We start from the raw sequence: 19,624 nt of genomic DNA, 5'->3' as shown, positions 1-19,624 counted from the left end.
TCTCCTTCTCTGGGCTGTATCTCAGTGACATATTTTTCCTGGTTACAAATCCTTAGGAAGGGTCATCTGTTCAGAAAATGATCATGAATCACTTAAAGCAGTGTTGGTTTGGGGTTGGGTTTTTTTTTTTCCCAAGCACACACTTGAAAAAAAATCAGTTTCTATTTACAAGTGTACTCAGTGGATAATTTGTAATTATAATTCTGTTGGGTATGGGAGGACAATAAGGAAGATTATAATTGCAAGTTAATGTTTGGGGTGATTTGTTGGTGACTGGTGTATTGCAGCTAAATTGACTTTGTTTTTGGAGCAGTTAAAAAGGATCTTATCAAAAGGATCTCATCTGTCATCTCACAGCAATCCCTTACAGCTTGAAATGTTTATGTTCATCAAGTCCAAACCCCTCCAAATATAACTCAGTCTAGTAAAACTCCACCCTGTAATTTATGCCATAACTTCTGGATGAGCTAGGGCATATCTTTTGTGAAAGACATTCTCTGATTTTTAATTTTTGAATTATGGAGGATTCATCACAGCCTTATGCAAGTTGCTTCAAGATGACTTCATGTATTTTTAATCATCTATAGCTGGAGTTTCTCTAGACTCAGTGCTTTTTGCTTGTTCCCAAACACTGCGTATTACTTTTCTTCAATGCTCAGGGAGATCTGCAGACTCCTCCTTGCAATCATTGTTTTAAAGTACTGGACTTGTCAGGACAGTACTGACAAGTCTCTGCTTTCTTCCCCACCTTACCTCAGCAGCAACTCAAGCATCTCTCTGCTATGATGTTTCTGGCTTCTCTAAAGTGTGAGCTCTGCAGAGCTTGTCTCTAATCCATGGAAAAAAAACAAACCTCAAATCTGAATGCTGATGTGTCAGCTGGTGTCAACTCTTCAGCTTTTTGGATCAGTTAGGGGAAATGTGAATTGTGGCCCTTTTTTCTCAAGGCCTGACATGTCTTTATCTCTATTCACTAACCAAAAAAACCCCAACCAAACAAAGAATCCCCACCCCCAAAAAAAAGAGAACCAACCAAATAAAACAAAAAGATCAGTTGGAGGAGGAAATCTATACTCGTGTAATAAGGCAAATTTTATGAAGTGGAGGACTTTCTGAGCTGTAGCTCCACAGCTCTCCAGCATTTCACACATGACCTTGAATGTTTATGCAGTTACATCATCAGGAAGGATGAAGTGAATTCTGAATCTGCTACAGGAAAGCGTGGTCAAGTAGAGAAGTGACCTAATGGTGTGTTTGGGTTTTGGCTAGAGCCAAGCACACTTTTAACTTTCAGGGTAATTTTTGCCCTGCTGCTATAAGAATCTTCCATTCCCAGTGCTTTATAGTCTGTCTACCAGCTTACTCTGTATTTAGGCCAAGGCTTCATTTCCTTTGCATGTTTCTTTTCTTATAAACACCCCTACAAAGCACAGTGCAGCTCCTGAATAGCTGCTGATTACTGGCTGCATCCACTTGTTGTCAGCGTTGGTATCTTTGTGTGAGAGGAGAAAACGACTGTTAGGATAAAAGAAAATAAACATTTGTGCATTAAGAGAAATGTGGGGCTGGAGAAAGCAAGCTCTGACTCTGTGTGCATAGGAGAGCCTTGTGGCTCCTTCTCTTGTAGCTTGGTGCCTTTTTGGTTTCTAAAGGCATGTTGCTACTGCACTCATTCAGGTGATTTAGTTATGATTTAACATGGTGACTTTACCATGGGTGTCCTTTGCCATGGGGCACCTGATTTCTCTGGAAAGAGTTAGGGGGCTTTTGTCATTGGTCTTTGAAGCACATCAGAAGAAACCATCTTCTGAAAACATTTGTTCATACAGAGACTTTTCACAGGAAACAAAATTGAGGACTTCATTCATCTTTTCAGCCAAGGTTTTGAAAAGGCAGGTGCTCAGAAAACCATCAGCTTTCTGCCTACACATGTCCTCAGGCTCACACAGAGGTGACAGCAGCCTGTGTCCCTCTGGTTAAGGCATGGCAATACCCTGCCTTGCCATGGAAATGAACATTTCAGTCCTTGCCCAGCAGATCCTGATCCTTCCTTTATGCTTGGCTGACTGGATAACTTCTCTCTTTTTCTGTATGCATCCAACATCTGTTGGGCTGGGCTGGGTATCATTTGTTTCTGGAATGCAGTTTTTTTTCTCCACACCCTTTCCTCTTCTAGGGTTTGTATTTTGAAGTGAAATGCAATTTGTTGCCGCAGTAGCAGCTGTGGATTTGTTTGGTCAAGGAGAGAGTAGAGCTCAGCCCAGATGGTTCTCTGTGCACCATCTATTTGTTTTGACCAGGTGTGTCACAAATTGCCTTCTCCTAGCTGTGAGTTTCAGGTGAAAGATGCCTGTCTAGGGCAGATGTTGGAGCTAGTTAAAGGTTAACCGGCTTTATTTCTCCGTTGCACGGCTGTGTTGCAAGAATTTGCTGATGGTCACTGAGCAGGCAGAAGCTATTGTTGACAGGGCTTTTAGGAGGAGAGAAGAGGTTGTGGATTGAGGTGATGGGGAGACCATGAATAGGAATGAGTGCGTTTGGGAGGGACTCTACAAATGGGTGAGGAGATAAGAGATTGATTCCACTTAGTGCCACCAGCAGACCCAGTTGTACAGGGCAGCCAGGAACTGGATTTCTGATGTTAATCTCTTCAGGCTATAAATCCTCCCAGTGCCTTTCCTCCCAGGCTGGCAAGAACAGCCCCTCACCTCTGTCTAGCTGAGATTCCCATGGGAATCTGGAGCACGATGGTGTGAGCCGTGCTGCGTTTGACCGCTCTGGCTGCTTGCTGCACAAGCCCGTTGGGCACCTTCTCCAGGATGCAAGGCAGAAGGACTCCAGTGCTGTCTACACTGAGGAGAAATGAGCTGTTTAAAAATAAAACAGGGCTCTGGGGAGCTGGGTGAGATGAGACCAAGTGTGTGGAAAGGCCAAGGCAGTTGTCAATCCAGAATGTGCTTATAAATCAGGACCGAGATGTGTGTGCATGAATGTGATTTCTGGCTGTCTCAAAGTGAAAATTAATGATAGCTGGGTCACCCAGGGCTACTTCCCAGAGCCATTCCTGTCCCTTCCCTGCCTCACTGCACACAGATAAGCAAGAAGCTGCTGATGCTCCCATGTGAACAGTTGGTAGGATGGCTGGTGAAGCTGTCCTAAGGAGCTTTTTGTATTAAACAAAACAGTGAGACTGCCATAGGGGTGAGATTAATGGGATTCATAATCCCTATAAACAGATTTGCTGAGCACTGTATTCATGTGGAATTGTTAATTTGCCTTGCCTTATAAGTGGTCTGCACTTGCATCTCTTTGTTTCCGTGGCTGAGGACAGGACTTGAACAGTGTGTATCCTGGTTTTGCTGACCAGTACATGGAAGTGCCTTCCAAGTGTGGTGGTTTGCTCTTGTCCCTCCCTGGGCTGAAGAGATTGGGCCCCAGTGCCTGCCATGACCTGATGCAGGCTGTGTAGAGAAGTGACAATCACAATCAAAACTGGAGGCAGAGAACAGAGAGATTTATACAAGGCCTAGAATACCTTCCAAAAGCAATCTGGGCTTTGTCAGATGGTGTTTTAAATATGATTAGAGTTAAATGACCTCCATCTCATTTTCTCTTTTGTGGGGGAGGAATCACATTAATATTCCTGGTGGCTGCTCTTGTGGGACCCCTTTAAAAACTGGGCAGTTCTTGGTGTGCAGACACCACCAAGCACATGCACTTTGTGTCAGAGCTGCCTGTGGCAGTGGCACAGGTCCACTTAGACATCAGATTCTGTTAAAGCAAATGAGACCTGTGTGATGGTTTGAAACTGTCTTTTTAATTTTTCCTTGCAAAGTTCAGAACAGAGAAAGTGAAAGAGTGTAAATAAGTCACTATTGGGTGTAAGAAAGCAAAATAACGATTGTTCTAAACACTTCCATTGGATAGATAGAAATGTTTAAGAACTATTACCCAAAACAAAGTAGGTTGTCTGCTCTCTGAGCCTTTGCATGCATCTTCTCCTAGCTGCTTTACAGGCATACTGTCCTGTGTCTGTTGGAGAGTGAGCTGAGGAGGCAAATGATAATAGAGGTCATGCAAGTTTTGCTGCCTGCTCTGGCAGCTCAGAAAGATTTAACCTGCCTGCATGCATTCTCATCCCAGCTAGCTGCTAGGTGAAAAATTAATTTCTGAGCCTGGTGTACCAGGTTCACTGCTGTATTTCTGTGTTAATTCTGCCTGCACAAGTACTAGGATTATGTATCACTTGCCACAACTGCTGCATTGTGAAATGGGCCTTGAGGAAGACTAGGGCAGGAGGATTTTATGCCCAGAATTTGAACTCCTGGGGTTTTTTGTTAGGCAGGCTGCTCTTCTGTTCCCAAAGCTGTTCCACTGCCCTGTCCTGTGTCAGTGGGGACAGGTAATCCTGGCAGTGGTAGGGTCCTCTGCTGAGCCTGGGTGCAGTGGTTGTCTTGTTGCTGTAGTGAGTGTGTCATTGGCTTTTGGAGCAGTGCTTGTAGGTCTGATTCATCTCTGTTGGGAGCAGGGAGAAGACCCTCCGTGGGCAGCTAAAGAAGCAGGTTTAGGAGTGGGGGTTTTGTTTGTAATCCTTGTGCCATCAGGTTCCCCCAGATGGCAGCTGCTTAGCTGTAGAAATTTTCAAATACCAGCTATTAAGACTGCACAAGCAGAAGTGCTTGCTGCAGGTTGTCAAGCTCTTTGCCTGCTGAGCTAGAACCATCAGTACTTACTCCTTTTTCCTTTCTAACACCTCTCAATCCCTTCTCTGCACCTCCAAATCCCAGCAATCCCCAAGGATTCAAAGAACAAAGCTATGAAGTGTTGACTAAGTGCTGTTCACCGGGGGGGTGAAGTCTCTGTCCTCCTTGGGACTGAGCCTTGGGCTTCTGCATCCAGCCTTTGCCCAAGCCCAACACATCCTGCGCCGAGTGCTTCTGGAAACACCACCCCCTGTGCTCTTTGTGTGCCATCCACTTGCAGGCAGCCAGCACCAAATGGGATTTGGCAGCAAGAGCTGAATGCCTTTGTTGGCTCAACATATTTCCACTGCTGCTCAGGAACAAAGTAACAGAGTGGCAGGATTGAATTTGTCAAATTGTCTTTATATATAGAAAGGACAGACAAAACCAGAGCCAATTCCACCAATGCAGCTGCTCCATGGTAACATGAGAGGGGGAGCAAGGGGGTGCCTTGGCCTGCTGGTTTATCTCCTGTTCTTGAGGAAAACTGAGCTGTGCATTCTCCATCCCTGTTTCTGGCAGATGGATGCTGCCTTGCAGGTAGCAGCTGGTTCTCTGTACCTTGAATTTTCTAGTTGTACTTCTTCTGGTGTTTTTCTTGGGCAGGATGTATCTGCCTGGACGGCAGATCTCAAATTAGATCCTTAATGTCCTAGAAGAAGGAATTCAAATGGCACTTTTTGTGTCTGACAGATATTTCTGCATTTTTTTTTTTATTATTTTCCCCCCCCCCCCCCATGATTCTCAGAGAAGCACTGTTTATAGAAAAGAGAGGTGAGCCAAAGGTACCAGTGCTTTATGAAATGGATGCTAACAGCAGGAGAGCAGTGGGCATGTTATTATGAGCCTGGGAGCCTGCTGCTAGGAGCTGAACCGTGTGACTCAGTTGATTATTAATGAAGTTATGTGAAGATGCAACTGATTTTTACCAAATTAATGGTGATCCACAGCTGTCTGTGCTGGGTGCTCCCTGAAATGACTCTATTCCCCAGCAGGCAGCTGCCTGAATCAGAGAGCAGCCTTGAATTGTGAGCTCCTGCGGGTAGCCCTAATGAGGAAGTGTGGCCTGAGTGTGTAGAAGCCTTGCCACTCTGGATATGGTCCTTGCAGAACAAGTGGGAATTGTACTGAGGCAGCAGAATGTGGAGAAAGGGCATCCCTGCAGGGCTGGCTCTCTAATTTGTGCAAAGAGGAGGGGAACATCACTGGGGATTTCGTTTCTGTCCCAGCTAGGGACAAACCCTTACAATGAACTGGACTTTGCATGTGTGCTGCTTTTAATGTACTCTCTCTTTAATGCCAGGAAAATTTCTGACAAAACAGCGTTTGAAATAGATCAGAGCTTCATTGTATTTGGGAAACAATCGAGTTGTTGAGACAGGAAACCAACAGAGCAAACAGCCAAGGCTTGTATCTCTCCAGCACGGGCAAGCACTTCGCTTCCCTGCTGTGGAGTTCTGTTCCTCCTCCTCTGCTGGGTCTGTCAGGCATATTTGTTTCCACATAGTGTTGTGGTCAGGCACTCTGGTTCAGTGTGTATGTTTGCCTCGTTGGAAGTTTGCTCTGTATCTAATTTTCCTGGACAAGATCTACAAGGGGAAAGATGGGAAATGGAGTTTTACTGAAGCAAATCAAATTGAGTGGCAGCGATTGGAAATGTTGATGCAGTTTGGCATCTTTGTAACAAGGTCCTTTGCTAAAGAACATTCATTTGGATGGCTTGGATAATGCATTTTTTAACCTCCTGTTACCACAGAATGTTAGGGGTTGGAAGGGACCTTGAAAGATCGAGTCCAAACCCCCCTGCTAAAGCAGGATCACCTAGGGCAGGTCACACAGAAATGCATCCAGGCAGGCTTTGAAGGTCTCCAGAGAAGGAGACTCCACACTTTCTCTGGATGGCCTGTTCCAGTGAGTCCTGTTTGGGTTGCTGCTGTGTCTGTGAACAGCAAAGGATTGGTTATTGCAGAAAGGAGAACCAGGAAATGTTTCTTATTTCCTTCTTTCAGGAATCTGGTAGCTCTTACTGGTACAAATCCATAGGAGAGCTGTGAAGCTTGAGTCAGTAAAACTATGCAAGAAATACTTGTCCTGATCAGTAACTACACGAGTCTGTTGTTATTAGCAGCATTTGAGGCTCTCTCTTTGGTCTCTCTTGAGGTTTGTGCTGAGCACTCAGTTATCCTTCATTTCCATCTTCAGCCAGAGGGAGTAGGTGATGTTGAGACAGCATCTTCTGTGGCTGCTTTTCCAGCCATGCCCTGTTAGTGGTATTTTGATGGCCATCTGCAGATTGGCTTGTCTGATTTGCCATTTTAAGCATCTTAATTGACCTTAAATGCTTCTAATTTAGCAATGGAAGTAGGTGGAAGGCCTGAGGGGTTTTTGAGCCTGCCCTGAACATCAGGAGACTGATTCCTGTTGCCTCCTTGTTCGCACTTCCCTACACACTCTGCTGCACCAGTAATTGATTGCAGATGAATCTCTCTGATCTGCCTTCCCTGTTTGTATGTGTCTGGGTCTTGTCATACCAGCCAGCCTGCTCTGCCTTTAATAAAGAGGCTTGGCCTAAGCAGAAAAGCTTCAGACACTAGGGTTAATTTACTGGGCTGTATTATTCATTGCATAAAAACAAATGGAGAAATGACGTTAGGAGATTTTTATGTGTCTGTGCTTCTCTACTGGTGAGTTTATTTTTAACCTCAGCCATAAACCTCTTGTGCTTAGCCCTCTTTTTTTTTTTTTTTTTCTTTCCTTTCCTTCCTTCTTTTAATCCCATCTCTTAGAAATGGGGATCTTGTCATCGAGATCCCCAGCAGTTGTGTAGATTTCTGCACAAATAGCTGTGGCTCAAGACCTTCTGGCTTCCTGGAATTAAAGTAGAAAATCCTAATTCAGTTGCTGTTTTCCCCATCTCCCTAGTCTCTTCACAGCCCATCCACAGGCTTCCATGCCCTTTCTCTAAATGCCCTGCAGCACTAATCCATGTTCTCAGCAGGATCTGCCATTCATCATTTGGGACTCCTCACGTCTGCAATTATTTAGCCTTCTGGGTGAGGCTATTAGGCCAGCTCAGATCTGAGCATCAGAGCCCAGTGCAATGAAGCTCAGCCCTTGGAAAGGGAGTGCAGGACCGAACCAGGTCAGGGACAGAAAGACAGCAGGATGAAATACTGTATTTTCACTCTGGCACAGTGCTGGCTTTTCAGGCTAAAGCAAGCTGCAGGTTCTCATTGTCTGTGCTGCTTTAGCAACTGAGAAGTGCCTCTCTGCTCCTTAGAGTAACTGTGAAATAGAAATGCTAATCCCCTCCCTTCATTTTTAGCTGCTTCATACACTGGTGTTCTTTCTCCTCTGCAGGCCAGCAGCCCACAGGATCTTCGCCTCTTCTATGAGAAAAACAAGATGCTGATGCCCAAGTAAGCATTTTTCCACTGACACTGTTTTTTATGCACTTGTTTACTATGTATTTACACCTGTCCTCACATACTCCTGGCTTGACAGTTAGCAGGGTGACTAAAACAATTTGGCCACCTGCCTTGCCCCACCTTAAGCCAACCAGCGGTGGTGTGCCCCAGAGAAGACCAGACAGCAGCAGATCACTGGAGTTGTTGTCCTCCCAATTCTCTCCTACATGACAAGAATTCAGGATTGGTAGTGATTTCAAGAGCCAGCTGCTGGTCCTGTCCCACTTATGGCTTTCCTGAGGCAGAGAGCCTCCTGAAGAAATGGTGGCAGTGCTTGAATTGTGTGAGGAGCCAAGCTGCAGCCTCTCCTGTAACCTGCCATACCTGACTGCAGGTCACGTTCCCGTTTCTCACGTGTCAGGGCAGCAACTGCTTGTGTCCATCCTGCTAAGAGGAGGAAATATTATAACCCCCATGGAAATGGACACTGCTGCAGTTTCCAAGGGGAAGAGAGCTGCCTTCATCCCACCAGGGTGTGTGTTACCTCGCTGCTCAGGGCTGGGATTTGTCAGTGTCTTTTGGTTTTGTTGCTGTGGCCTTTGCTTTTGCTCTCAGAGCTTTTAAAGCAGAACCTCACGCCTGCTCCTGAAAGCCTCAGCTCAGTATAGCCACAGGACTGAAATTACAGACTACACATCCACAAACTGGAAGGTCTCTTTTAACCAGAAAGTTGGCTTCCACTTGGCAGAGCTCCTAATGCAGCCACATGTGCAGGAAGTTCATTGAGTTGCTGTACAAGGATTTATTTTTCTTCTCCTTATCAGTTTAGACAGATCCAAGAGGTAGCAGAAGGAGCTGTCAAGATGCTAGAGCTCTTATGAATGGCTCATGCTCTGCATTTAATTTCCCTTTAAGTGTAACTCCTTTTTTGATTTGGGCAGAAGGGACACATTTCTACCAGGATTAATCTGAAGCATCTGTGTGCTCTCTTGGGTTGAACCAGAGGATGTGATGGCATAAAACACTCAAACAGAACAGTTCAAAGCAAAAAAACACTGCTGCATAGTTGGAAACAGTCTGTGTGAGCAGAAAGTAGAGCTTGTGTTCCCTCTCAGTAGCCTGAAACAGAGTTGTTCACCTTTGAGGTAGTCCTTCTTAGTAAGAATGCAATGAATCCCTGCAATTAATAAAGTTCCTTGTTGATGACTCTTCCCTGCTGCTGCTCTGGCTTGTGGTGCACACGGTAGGAGGCAGGTGAGGGGAGAAATGGAACTCATATGTAAGAGGGGAACATGTCTGCTCTTGTAGGGATTAGTCCTGCTCCTTGGCTGTGAGTCCTCTATGCAGCCTGCATTTACCATTTTCACATCTCTCTGCTTTTTAACTACCACATTCCCTTAGAATTTTAGATCTAAGCCCATTTTGGTCTTCACCATAGAAGTCAGATCTGAAATGATCTCTGATCCCCTGCTTTCCAAAGTCAGGTTGTCTCTTTAACATGAGCTACAGTCTGTGCTGTTGCTGAGTAAACATGACTAGACTGCCTCTGCAGCTTTCCCAACACAGGAGGAAACACAAACTATTCCAGAGACCTCCTTCTCAGACTGCAGCAGTACCAGGATCTGGTTTCATTCTTGGGACTAGGCAGGCTGGCACCCACCTCCCCAGCACCACCATGGAAAGTGCTGTGTTTTGGCTTGGGAATGGGGTGGGGGAAGAAAAGCTCATTAAATGCACACCAAGGATCTCTGCCTGCTGGGCTGGGGCAGCTGCTGGCAGGCAAAATGCCATTCTGAGGAGGGGAGCCCATGTCAGGAGAAAGCCCCAAGGCCTCCCAATTTTAATAGCTAACATTCCCAGTGCTGATTTGTGTGGTAAAATGCATTCTAGGTCATGGGGTGGAGGGGGGAAGGAGGTGCTTCTGTTGCAGATGATTAAAAAGGTGGCCTCAGAAAAGGATACTGTAGTGTAGCAAAGTGTGATGGTTTGAAACTGTCTTTTTAATTTTTCCTTGCAAAGTTCAGAACAGAGAAAGTGAAAGAATGTAAATAAGTCACTATTGGGTGTAAGAAAGCAAAATACTGATTGTTCTAAACACTTCCATTGGGTAGATAGAAATGTTTAAGAACTATTACCCAAAACAAAGTAGGCACTCTGCACATTCTGCGTTCGGCAGTGGGGGCAGTTGCTGGGCTGTCTGGCTGCTGTTTCTTCTTCTCTTCTGGCTGAAGATAACACACTGACCTTGGCAGCTAAGTTAACAACCTTCTGCTCTAACTAAACTCTGCTTCTCTGTCCAGGGGGGTCTGGGGGGGGAAGCTCCTGGGAGAGAGAGGCCCCTTTGGGAGGGTCCCCTTGGGGGGAAGCAAAGGGAGATCGGTTGTGCTTTTCTGTTGATTGTATATATTTGTAAATGTTGTGAATTTTGTATATTTGTACATATTCATTGCATTTCATCTGCTTGTAAATACAGCCTTCATTTGCTTCCAGACTGGGCTAGCCTGGTTATTGTCGGTGGGGGGGAATTTCAGCTCACACCGACACACAAAGCCTGATGTTTTAGACATGGGAGATAAGAGGAGGCAAACAGGCTCTTGATATGTGCTGTCTTCAGCCTGTGTTGTGACATCTGAGGTTCTACTACTTGACCTGCCTGTTTCTTGGCTTTAAGACCATATGAAAGCTGAAGTTGTTGCTGCAAAATGGACTCATTTTAGATGAGAGCTTTGTGTCATGGATAAATAAATGATGATGATAATGCTGGAGGACTGCAGGTCTCCAGGACTAATGTATTTTTCAGGAGGCTCTGCTAGCTGTGGTATCCTGGGTTATTCTGTTACACAGTTTGCTTCTAAGGCACACTTTTTTGATGGGAAGGTGTTTTTCTTGTCTCCAGATGAGTCTGTTTAACTATATCCCTTCCAGAGTCCTAGTGGCCTCCTCCTTTGTTAGCCTGGGAAGGTGCAAAGAGCCATTCTGGAGTCAGGGATGGAAAAGCAACTCCTCCAGTACAAAGAAGGATGAGGGATGCTTGCCATCATTCTGTGACAGGAATTGTTGGGCTCAAATTCCTGCACCACTGAGGCCTAGGGCTTCACAAAAGAATGGCTGGGTAGTAGTGAAACCTATAAATACAACCCTTGCCTCACAGCTCTGGTTTCACTGAACAGGAGTCTGTTGGTGCTAGCTAGCACCTCTCCCCCACTATTTTTGTCCTAGCTTCTTTTTAACCCTGTCTGTGGCAGGTGCAGAGTTGGTGGACGTGGTGTAGGAAGGGATATTTCTCCCAGCATCAGCCAGGCTTGACTTCAGGGCAGTGATGCCAGGCCAGAGAAGTGGAGTCCTGCCTGAGCAGCCATGTGCTGTGCTAGGAGGCAGGCTGGGGCTCCACAGCCAAAGGACTGTGCTGAGCACACGAGTGCCATTACCTCAGCTGACCCCTGTGAGGGGAGAGGGGAAGGCCTGGCAGAGCATGGGGCCGTGCTGGGCACAGCCACCATAAACAGAGTCAGTAGGAGCTGGAGCCACCTACGCTCAATTTAGAGAGCTCTGCTCTTGCTGCAGGCAGGGCTGGGCTGCTGTAGCCCCAAACAGTGCTTCTGGTGCTGGAGGAAAGTCAGCAGAGCTGAATCCACTTATGCAGGAGCTGAACTCTGCTTTCCCTGCCTTAATCCCTTCATTTATTCCCTGCTTCTTGCAATCTACAGGGGTTGTGAAGAGCTGCCCTGGCCTCTCTCCATCTGCTTGTGGGGTGAGGGAGAGCACAGTGATTTACGAGCTTTTTTTTATGCTGCAGTGGCCATTGAGAAGAGTATTTTCTTCCTAGCTATACTGCAAAGTGTGGTGATAGCTGCACTATCTTCAGCTTGCTCAGGTGGCAGTTCCTCACATCCTAGTGGCTTTGATTAATAAATGCTGTATGTCAAGGAAGCAAATGGACAAAGGTTACTTGCTAGTCTTACATAAGCTGCACTGGAGGAGAAATGCCTTAGTAAAATGGCAGTAATTGGTGATACATTTCACCACCAATGTCCTAATTGGAATCTCCCCCTTGGTTACTGCTTCAATTTAATGACCTCCTTACTCCCATTAGAGCAAGTCGAAGAGATTTTATTTATGATGTGCAGAATTTTGCATCTTGAATCGACTTAGCTGAGAAGCAGAGGGATGACACTGACACCACTGGAGGGGAAGGATCTGAAGGTGCTTATGGGAAAGGCCATTAAAGCTAGATTAGCTGTAGCCTTAACAAGGACAATGAGGAATAAAAGCCAAACAGGGATGCAAATAGAGATGTTTCTGTTCAGCCTCTCTCCAGTGAGCTCTTACAATCCTAGCCCAGCAGGCACAAAGTAAGTTTGCATTTGCAGGCTGGCTTCCTGAATATGTAAAAGCAGTTGAAGTGGACTGCAAGTCTCTTTATTTTGCTTTTGTTTTCAATCCTAGCATCCCCAGGGAGACCTCGAGCCACCTGAGGCAGCTGCTGCTGGGCCTTCTGCAGCGCAACCATAAGGACCGCATGGACTTTGGTAAGACCTCCTTCCAGTGTGAGCTCTGCTGGCTGCCCCTGTCTTTGTGCCATGACACTGTGCAAGCCTCTGCTGTTGACTGCTGCTGGGAGAAGCATCCAGACACCTGGATTTCACTTGTGCTTCAAAGACTCTGTAATCTTGGGGTTTCTAGTACATGTACTGGAGAAGTCAGTGCTGATTGCAGTGCAGTTCTGTAAAGCCAGAGATTTGGCACACTTCAGCAGATACTTCTTATTCCCTCTCCTGTCTTCTGCTTTTGTAGTATTTCTGAACTTCTGTTGTGTTAAGCATTCTGACAGGGGAAATGTGTATCTTGTGTATTTTATCCATGTTCCTTCTCTGTCTTAGTTCCTTCCCAAAGTTGCAAGTTGCACCCATTTAATGAAAATTCAGTCAGTATCTTCTGTTCCTCGGGGTCTGCAGTGATGATCTGCACAAGGAGGCTATAGCTGCTTGCAGACCCTTGCCACTTCCTCCAGGTTTCTGTTGAAGGATGCCCTGGTTCTCAACAGGGGCTGAGGCTGGCAGTCTTCTGGCTCTCCTCACAGACCTTTCTGTCTTCTGTCTTATCTGGCATGAAGAGTTCCTTTTTCCTTTGTTTTTATGTCTTAATTCCTTCTAAACTGAGAAAACCCATTACCTGCAGTTGTGGCTTCTGCAGCCTCTTCCAGATGTGTCTGGCATCAGCCAAAAGGTCTGAAGAAGCTATAATGAAGCCATGCCCTAAGGGAAAGCAGGCAGAGGTGGAACCTTTTCTAGAGCCTCTGAAAGGAGCAGGTCATCTAAAGGCAACTTTGTGGTCTGCTATTCTTTTTTCTACCTCTCCCTTCCTGTTGGGTAAAGACAGTTTATACCTGGTGGAGGTTAAAAATCAGCACTTGAATACTCTGTCACCAAGGAAGTTGATCCTCTTGGTGTCTGCTCTGAGTGCAGAGGAGAGCAGCAGGGAGCAGCTTTGCTTTCATGAGCCAGTGCTGCTGATGGAAAGGGGAAGGCCTCTCAGCCTCAGTGTTTGAATAAGGTTTGGTGTTGGGCAAGCCAGTTGAAGTGGTTTTCCTGCAACAAGGCTGTGGGGCCAAAGCTCAGGGATTTGTGTTAAGTAGCAGGTGGGCAGTATCACAAGCCATAGAGCTTTCTGCTCTGCACAGGCATTGCCTTTTTTTTTCTACTTGAAAATTAAGTGTGCTGCAGTCTGGTTTTAGGTTATTGCTTTTTAGTCAAGCTTGGGGTAAGAGAGTTTGATGTTTCTGTCTTTTGGGGGTTATTCTTCTGTTGTTTTCTTGTTCCTTACCTGCTCAGGTGCCTTGTTTCCTCCCTAGCAGCATATGCTAGTTGATGGGGAGAGAAACTGTTTTGCAGCCTCTGTTGTTCTCTAGATAACTGATTCCAGCAAAGTCTTTCTGGAGACACTCTCACCTGGGTGTAACAGGCCTGTGGATTAACTGAGGCTGATGTTAATGGGAAGGACTGGTTACTAGGGTGCAGAAGTGAGAAGGAAAGATTGTTGAAGGAAATTGAAGATACTGACAGACTGACTTTGGATAAAAGCACTTCTCAGTATTATTCCCTGCAGATCTTCTGTCTGAGCTGCGGATCTCTACCTTTTCTAACATGCTGCTGTGCATTTCAAAGGGAAATATCTTTGAGGTTCCTGTTTCTCTGCTGTCAGAAATTGAGTCTACTAAACCTTTTTAGCCCCCTATAAGCTGGTTTTGTACCTCTTGGGAGTAGACTGCATGAGTCAGTGTCTGACACTTGGAAATTTGAGATAATAGACTTTGATTTCACTCAGGACAGCAGTTATAGCACATCTTGCTGCACTGAGCTTGTTGCCTGCCCCTAATCACATGCAGGAGCCTTTTCTCTCTAAATTGGCATGTCTTTGTAAGATGTAATTATTTCTCAGGGAGGATTTCTGAATGTGTTCTGTACAGGAGGCTATATTTGAAATAGTCCTTGTGCTTTATAGAAGGCAGATCTTGAAGGCTGTGTGGCATCCCATGTCACATTCGATTACCTCCTGCCAGCTGAGAGGAAAGCAAGTACTAGAGCCATGGTTTATTTAGATCAGTACACTTCCTCAGCATCCAGCTGTATTCTTGGTCTCATTCTCCTCTGCCTCTTCTCTTCCAACTCTGCTGAGGCATTTGTCCCTGCTTGTGACACAGCTGTTTTCCTTGTCCTGCTGTCTGCTGGTGCTTGGGTCTTCAGCTCCTATGCTCCTGAGAGCTCAGAGCCTCTGATCTATAGGTACTGAATGGATCTTTCCACCTTTCCTTGGAGTGTCAGTTCAGGAGACCTCCAGATGTTGCCCCTTGCCAAAATAGTATAAATACTTAAATGAGAACACTTCCCTGTGCCCAGTTCTTGCCATGCTCTCAGTAGCTGTCTGTGGCCAGCTGTGTGCAAACCGTTTGTATCCCACAGCTCTGGATCCTGTCTGAAGCAGATCTCCCTGCTTCCCTTAGATGGCTCCTGTTAGATAAGTGCTTCTCCTCCAGTTTGCCTCCTGGCAAACTAACTGTAGGCTGCTGTCTTCACCTACCCTAGTTATAAAAGCTGTACTTTGGCTGCTGGTCAGTGCCTTTGTTCACTATTCTTTAACCCTCCCGTAAGGTGCTGCTGGCTCGGGAATGATTCCTGAAAAAATACCACTAGAGGAGCAAGGTGTCCTGCTTGCTGTCTGTTCCCTGCAGCCTTCTGTCTGGAGAGGTGCACAGTGACCTTTATGGAGCTCTCCCAGAGTTTAATTGTTTCACAGAACAGCAACACATAGACTTAAAACTTCATTTACTTGTTGTGTGTCTCAGCTGGCCTTCTACCAGGAACTGATGGTCTTTGCAATCTCAAGATTATCTAGAGGAAAGCCAGGAGGGTTTCAAGTTGCAAGTTTCCTGCTGATGATTACAAGCAGTGTTGTTCAGTTGTGCATGCAAAGCAAAATTTAATAAGCACTTTGATGGAGAAAAAGTGAGAGAAACCATTTCCACCCCAGTTGAATCAGCTCAGCTGAGGGATGGTAGCCTCTACAGGAGCAGGTTGGAGAAGAAGCAGCAGGAAACTCCAGCAGCTGAGGAATTCCTGACAGGATAGGGATGTTCTCCATCAGAGCAGATACAGTCTGTGATTCCAGCTTTCCATATCAGAGACTTCCATCACTTCTGTTGTGCAGAGCTCCTGCTCTGGCTATGGCAGTGGCAAGGAGGGACCAAGGAGAGAAGAGGGATTGTTTAAGTTTAAAAAGCAGGCAAACAAAAAAACCCAGTTGCTACTTTCTGGAAAGCTCAGGGCCAAAAAGGAGCTGTTTACAGAAAGCAGAATTTGTAAACCTTGGGTGTTGCAACAGGAAATCTGTGCTGGGAAAACGAGTTGAACCGCCTGCAGTTAGCCAAATAATCAGTGCTGATCCATGACTAATGCTCCTGAAAGGCTGAGTTGCTGATCGTGATAGGAAAGGACTCAGAGCTGTAGTGCCTCAGACAGAGGAGGCAATAGGGTTGGGTGTTTGTGAGGACAAGTAAACGTGTAGAGGATTGCCAGCCAGCCATGACTGAAGCTCTTCTCAGCCTGGATCTGTAGAGTGAAGAGGGCAGCAGCTGTCTGGTGTGGAAGGCAAGCAGTGCTGTCAGCCTGTGGTGGCCTTTTAGAAAATGCATTTCTGCATGCTGTGCACCCTGGGTCTGGGTGCAGTGGAAGATAACTTAGTGGAAGCCCTTTTGTCCATCATTCCTCCTCTGTGGAATGAGTGGCAGCACTGTGTGATCAATACAGCTCCTATGGAGCTCTACAATTAGAGGGACTTGCCATCCCTATCAGCCAAGAACTTTATCTTCTAGTGCTGTTTGTGCCTTAGGATTTTTCTCCTCTTGCTGACAACAGCTTTAGATGCACGTGCACAGATGTGGCCAGCCAGATCTTGAAGTAATCACACAATCTGGCCCTCAGCAACTGATTCCTGTTCCTATGGGGAGCTGTTACAGGACAGAGGAGCATTAACAATTAATTGAATGTATTCTCCTTGGCAGCACAGGGTTGTAGCTCACAGCAAACCCCTGCTCAGTTCTTTTAATGCCCTGTGGGGAAGGAAAATCTATTAGTAGTGGTGGTGAGTCCCAAGATACAAACCCTCATGACCTCTGGCTATGCTTTTGGTAAGGATTTGTTTATTTATTTCCCCCTTCTCTTTCTTCATTCATATAATTGCCCCAGCTGGCAGTCCCTAGTCTGCATTCTTGACCACTGCTGTATGCTACTACAGCCAGTTAGCTTCCACTGGATGGAAAAAAAAAAATCCCTGTAAAATACTGTAACTTGCTCTGCTTTAACTGCTTTGTAAACTTCATGCAGTCATTTCCTTTCACTGAGTCATTGTTCTTGATTGCTGTTGCTTTATTTATTTCCAGATGAATTTTTCCATCACCCGTTCTTGGATGCAAGTGCCTCTATGAAAAAATGTGAGTATTGCATTCTTGATTACAACTCCTGTTGAGCCATGACATGACATCCTTTGCTATTAGCTCTTTCAAAAGAAGAGAACTGCTTTATGTTTTCTTAGTTGTTCAGGCAGGGATTCAGCATTTGTTACTGTGTCGCAGCCAGATTTTGCCATCAAAATGTGTTTAATTTTTGCTGACTTATCTTCAAAGGGATGATTTGAGGGCTATTTAGAAACCTAAAGTAGAAGTAAATGTAGCTTTGAAGTGTATTCAGGCTGCTTTGTATGAAGTGCTTAGCTAGTGGGGATGTTTGTAGGTGAACAGGATTATGCAGCATGATGTTGTGTTTTGTCCACAGCTGTAGGAAAATGCAGAATAGAGAATGGTGGAAACTGGCACTCCTCTCCCTGCCTGCCAGGTGGTACCTTAGGTTGGCTGTGCAAAATGGCTCTGGTTACCAAACTTTCAGCATTTATCTCCTAAGTCCATGATAAATCTTGGTTTAGAAAGGTTAAATTTGGGTGCTCTGAGAGCTGGCCAAAGCAAAGACAGATTTCCACAGAAAGCTTTTCCTTTCCTCTTTTGAGACTTTCCAACCACCTGTACCATGAGGCAGAAATTTGTTGTCAGTGGAAGGCAAGTTGGAATTGCCTTTAGTGTATGGGATGTAACAGTCCTCTGACCAAGAGACTTGGTTTGGTGGAATTGTGTGTGGTTGCTTTCTGGAAGAATCCTCCTGGACCTTTACTCTCCTGAGTAGATGACAGAGCCAAGACTTCATCAGTGAGTGATTTTGGGTGCCCAGTGCGAGGTCTGGAAGTGTCAGAAGCATGCCCAATGCTATCTGAACATGGAACCCCTGTTGGATGTATGCCATAGCTCCCCTTCTCTGATGACCACCTCACCCCTGACAGTCTCTTGCTTTCCTGGTTCCCAAGCAGGACTTCTCACAGATTTTAACTGTATGCTTAGGTGATCCTCCCGCGGGCAAGAAAAGACGCTTCTGGTTTAGGGGAGCGTGGAAGGCAGCCAAGCCCCCATCTCCACCTGTAAGGTGTGGGGCAAGCCCTGTAAAACAGGACTGCTCTGCAGGCAGGAAAGGACTCTGCCTGTGTAGGACTGCTGCTAAGCCAGCTCATCTCTCACCACCTGCTATACCACTGCTATGTGGGAAAAGCCCTTCAAAGTCTGATCCTTCTGTGGGCAGAGGAGGACCCCCTCAGGACGTTCTTGCATGCCCACCAGCTTGTCTCTTGCCTCCAGCAATTCCACTGCTTCACTGGGCAGGGGAACAGAAACACCCCTGCAAATATGAGAGGATTCTCCTGACTTGGCCTCAGTTTCCAACTTCTGCATGTTTGCTGTGCAGAAACCAGAGGCACCATTATGAGCAGGAGACAGTAGCTCCACCTTTGCCCCCAGCTGCACCAGAGTTAATAGTGTGGGGTCAAGGCTCAACAGAAAAAACACCTTTGCAGGTGGATAAGGACTATCCAAACTCCAGACCTCTCTGCTGCCCAGTTGGTCCTTGCCTCCGAGCATACGTCCACAGCCTGGAGTCTTCCCCAGGCATGAGAGACCATTACTGGTTTTGAAAAAATGAGGGGAGGAATATCTCCCCTGTTGGTGGAGGTCTTCAATTCACTGTGCACAGAAATATACTGGTGCAGAAGATGATTCTTGCAGTCTGCTGTGGAGAATGGCAGCCATGGATGAAAGCCTCTGGGAAAACCAGTCAGGAGCCTGGACAAGAAAGGCTGCATGTGGGAATGGTGGTCCTTTTGATTTCTGAAAGTGTCAGACAAGGTCTGAGTTATGGTGATCTCAGTAAGAGGAACTCACCTGAGATATGGACTGCTGCTTAACACAGTGGTGTGCTTAACATTTGCACAGTTTGGGCTGAAGCGGATGACTTAGCAAGGTTACAGTTGCTCAGAGGCCAGCTCCCCTGGCGTTGCATGCAGGACTAAGAAGAGTCCAAACGTCTGTTGTGCTACTTCATCACAGCATCATGAGTGTGGGAAGTGTCAAAGAGAAGGGATCCAGCTGCATCTGAATCATGTTGATCATGCTCAGACTGAAGAGATCCAGCTGCATCTGAATCATGTTGATCATGCTCAGACTGAAGGGATCCAGCTGCATCTGAACCATGTTGATCATGCTCAGACTGAAGGGATCCAGCTGCATCTGAATCATGTTGATCATGCTCAGACTGAAGGGATCCAGCTGCATCTGAATCATGTTGATCATGCTCAGACTGAAGGGATCCAGCTGCATCTGAATCATGTTGATCGTGCTCAGACTGAAGGGATCCAGCTGCATCTGAATCATGTTGATCGTGCTCAGACTGAAGAGATCCAGCTGCATCTGAATCATGTTGATCATGCTCAGACTGAAGGGATCCAGCTGCATCTGAATCATGTTGATCGTGCTCAGACTGAAGGGATCCAGCTGCATCTGAATCATGTTGATCATGCTCAGACTGAAGGGATCCAGCTGCATCTGAA

At 46.0% G+C, this 19,624-nt stretch overlaps 1 protein-coding gene across 1 annotated transcript in view; it reads left to right on the top strand.

Annotated features, from left to right (window-relative positions):
- The window catches only part of ULK1 (unc-51 like autophagy activating kinase 1), an 80,616-nt gene that overhangs the window by 27,956 nt on the left and 33,036 nt on the right, over positions 1 to 19,624 (top strand). The window contains exons 9-11 of the mRNA XM_054392953.1: positions 8,103 to 8,161; positions 12,596 to 12,678; positions 17,085 to 17,135. Coding sequence (XP_054248928.1) covers positions 8,103 to 8,161; positions 12,596 to 12,678; positions 17,085 to 17,135 — 193 coding nt within the window. The remainder of the gene's footprint in view (positions 1 to 8,102; positions 8,162 to 12,595; positions 12,679 to 17,084; positions 17,136 to 19,624) is intronic.

The sequence above is a fragment of the Indicator indicator genome, chromosome 26 (assembly GCF_027791375.1).
Source record: "Indicator indicator isolate 239-I01 chromosome 26, UM_Iind_1.1, whole genome shotgun sequence".
Taxonomy (NCBI): domain Eukaryota; kingdom Metazoa; phylum Chordata; class Aves; order Piciformes; family Indicatoridae; genus Indicator; species Indicator indicator.
This window is presented reverse-complemented; position numbering and strand designations above follow the sequence as displayed.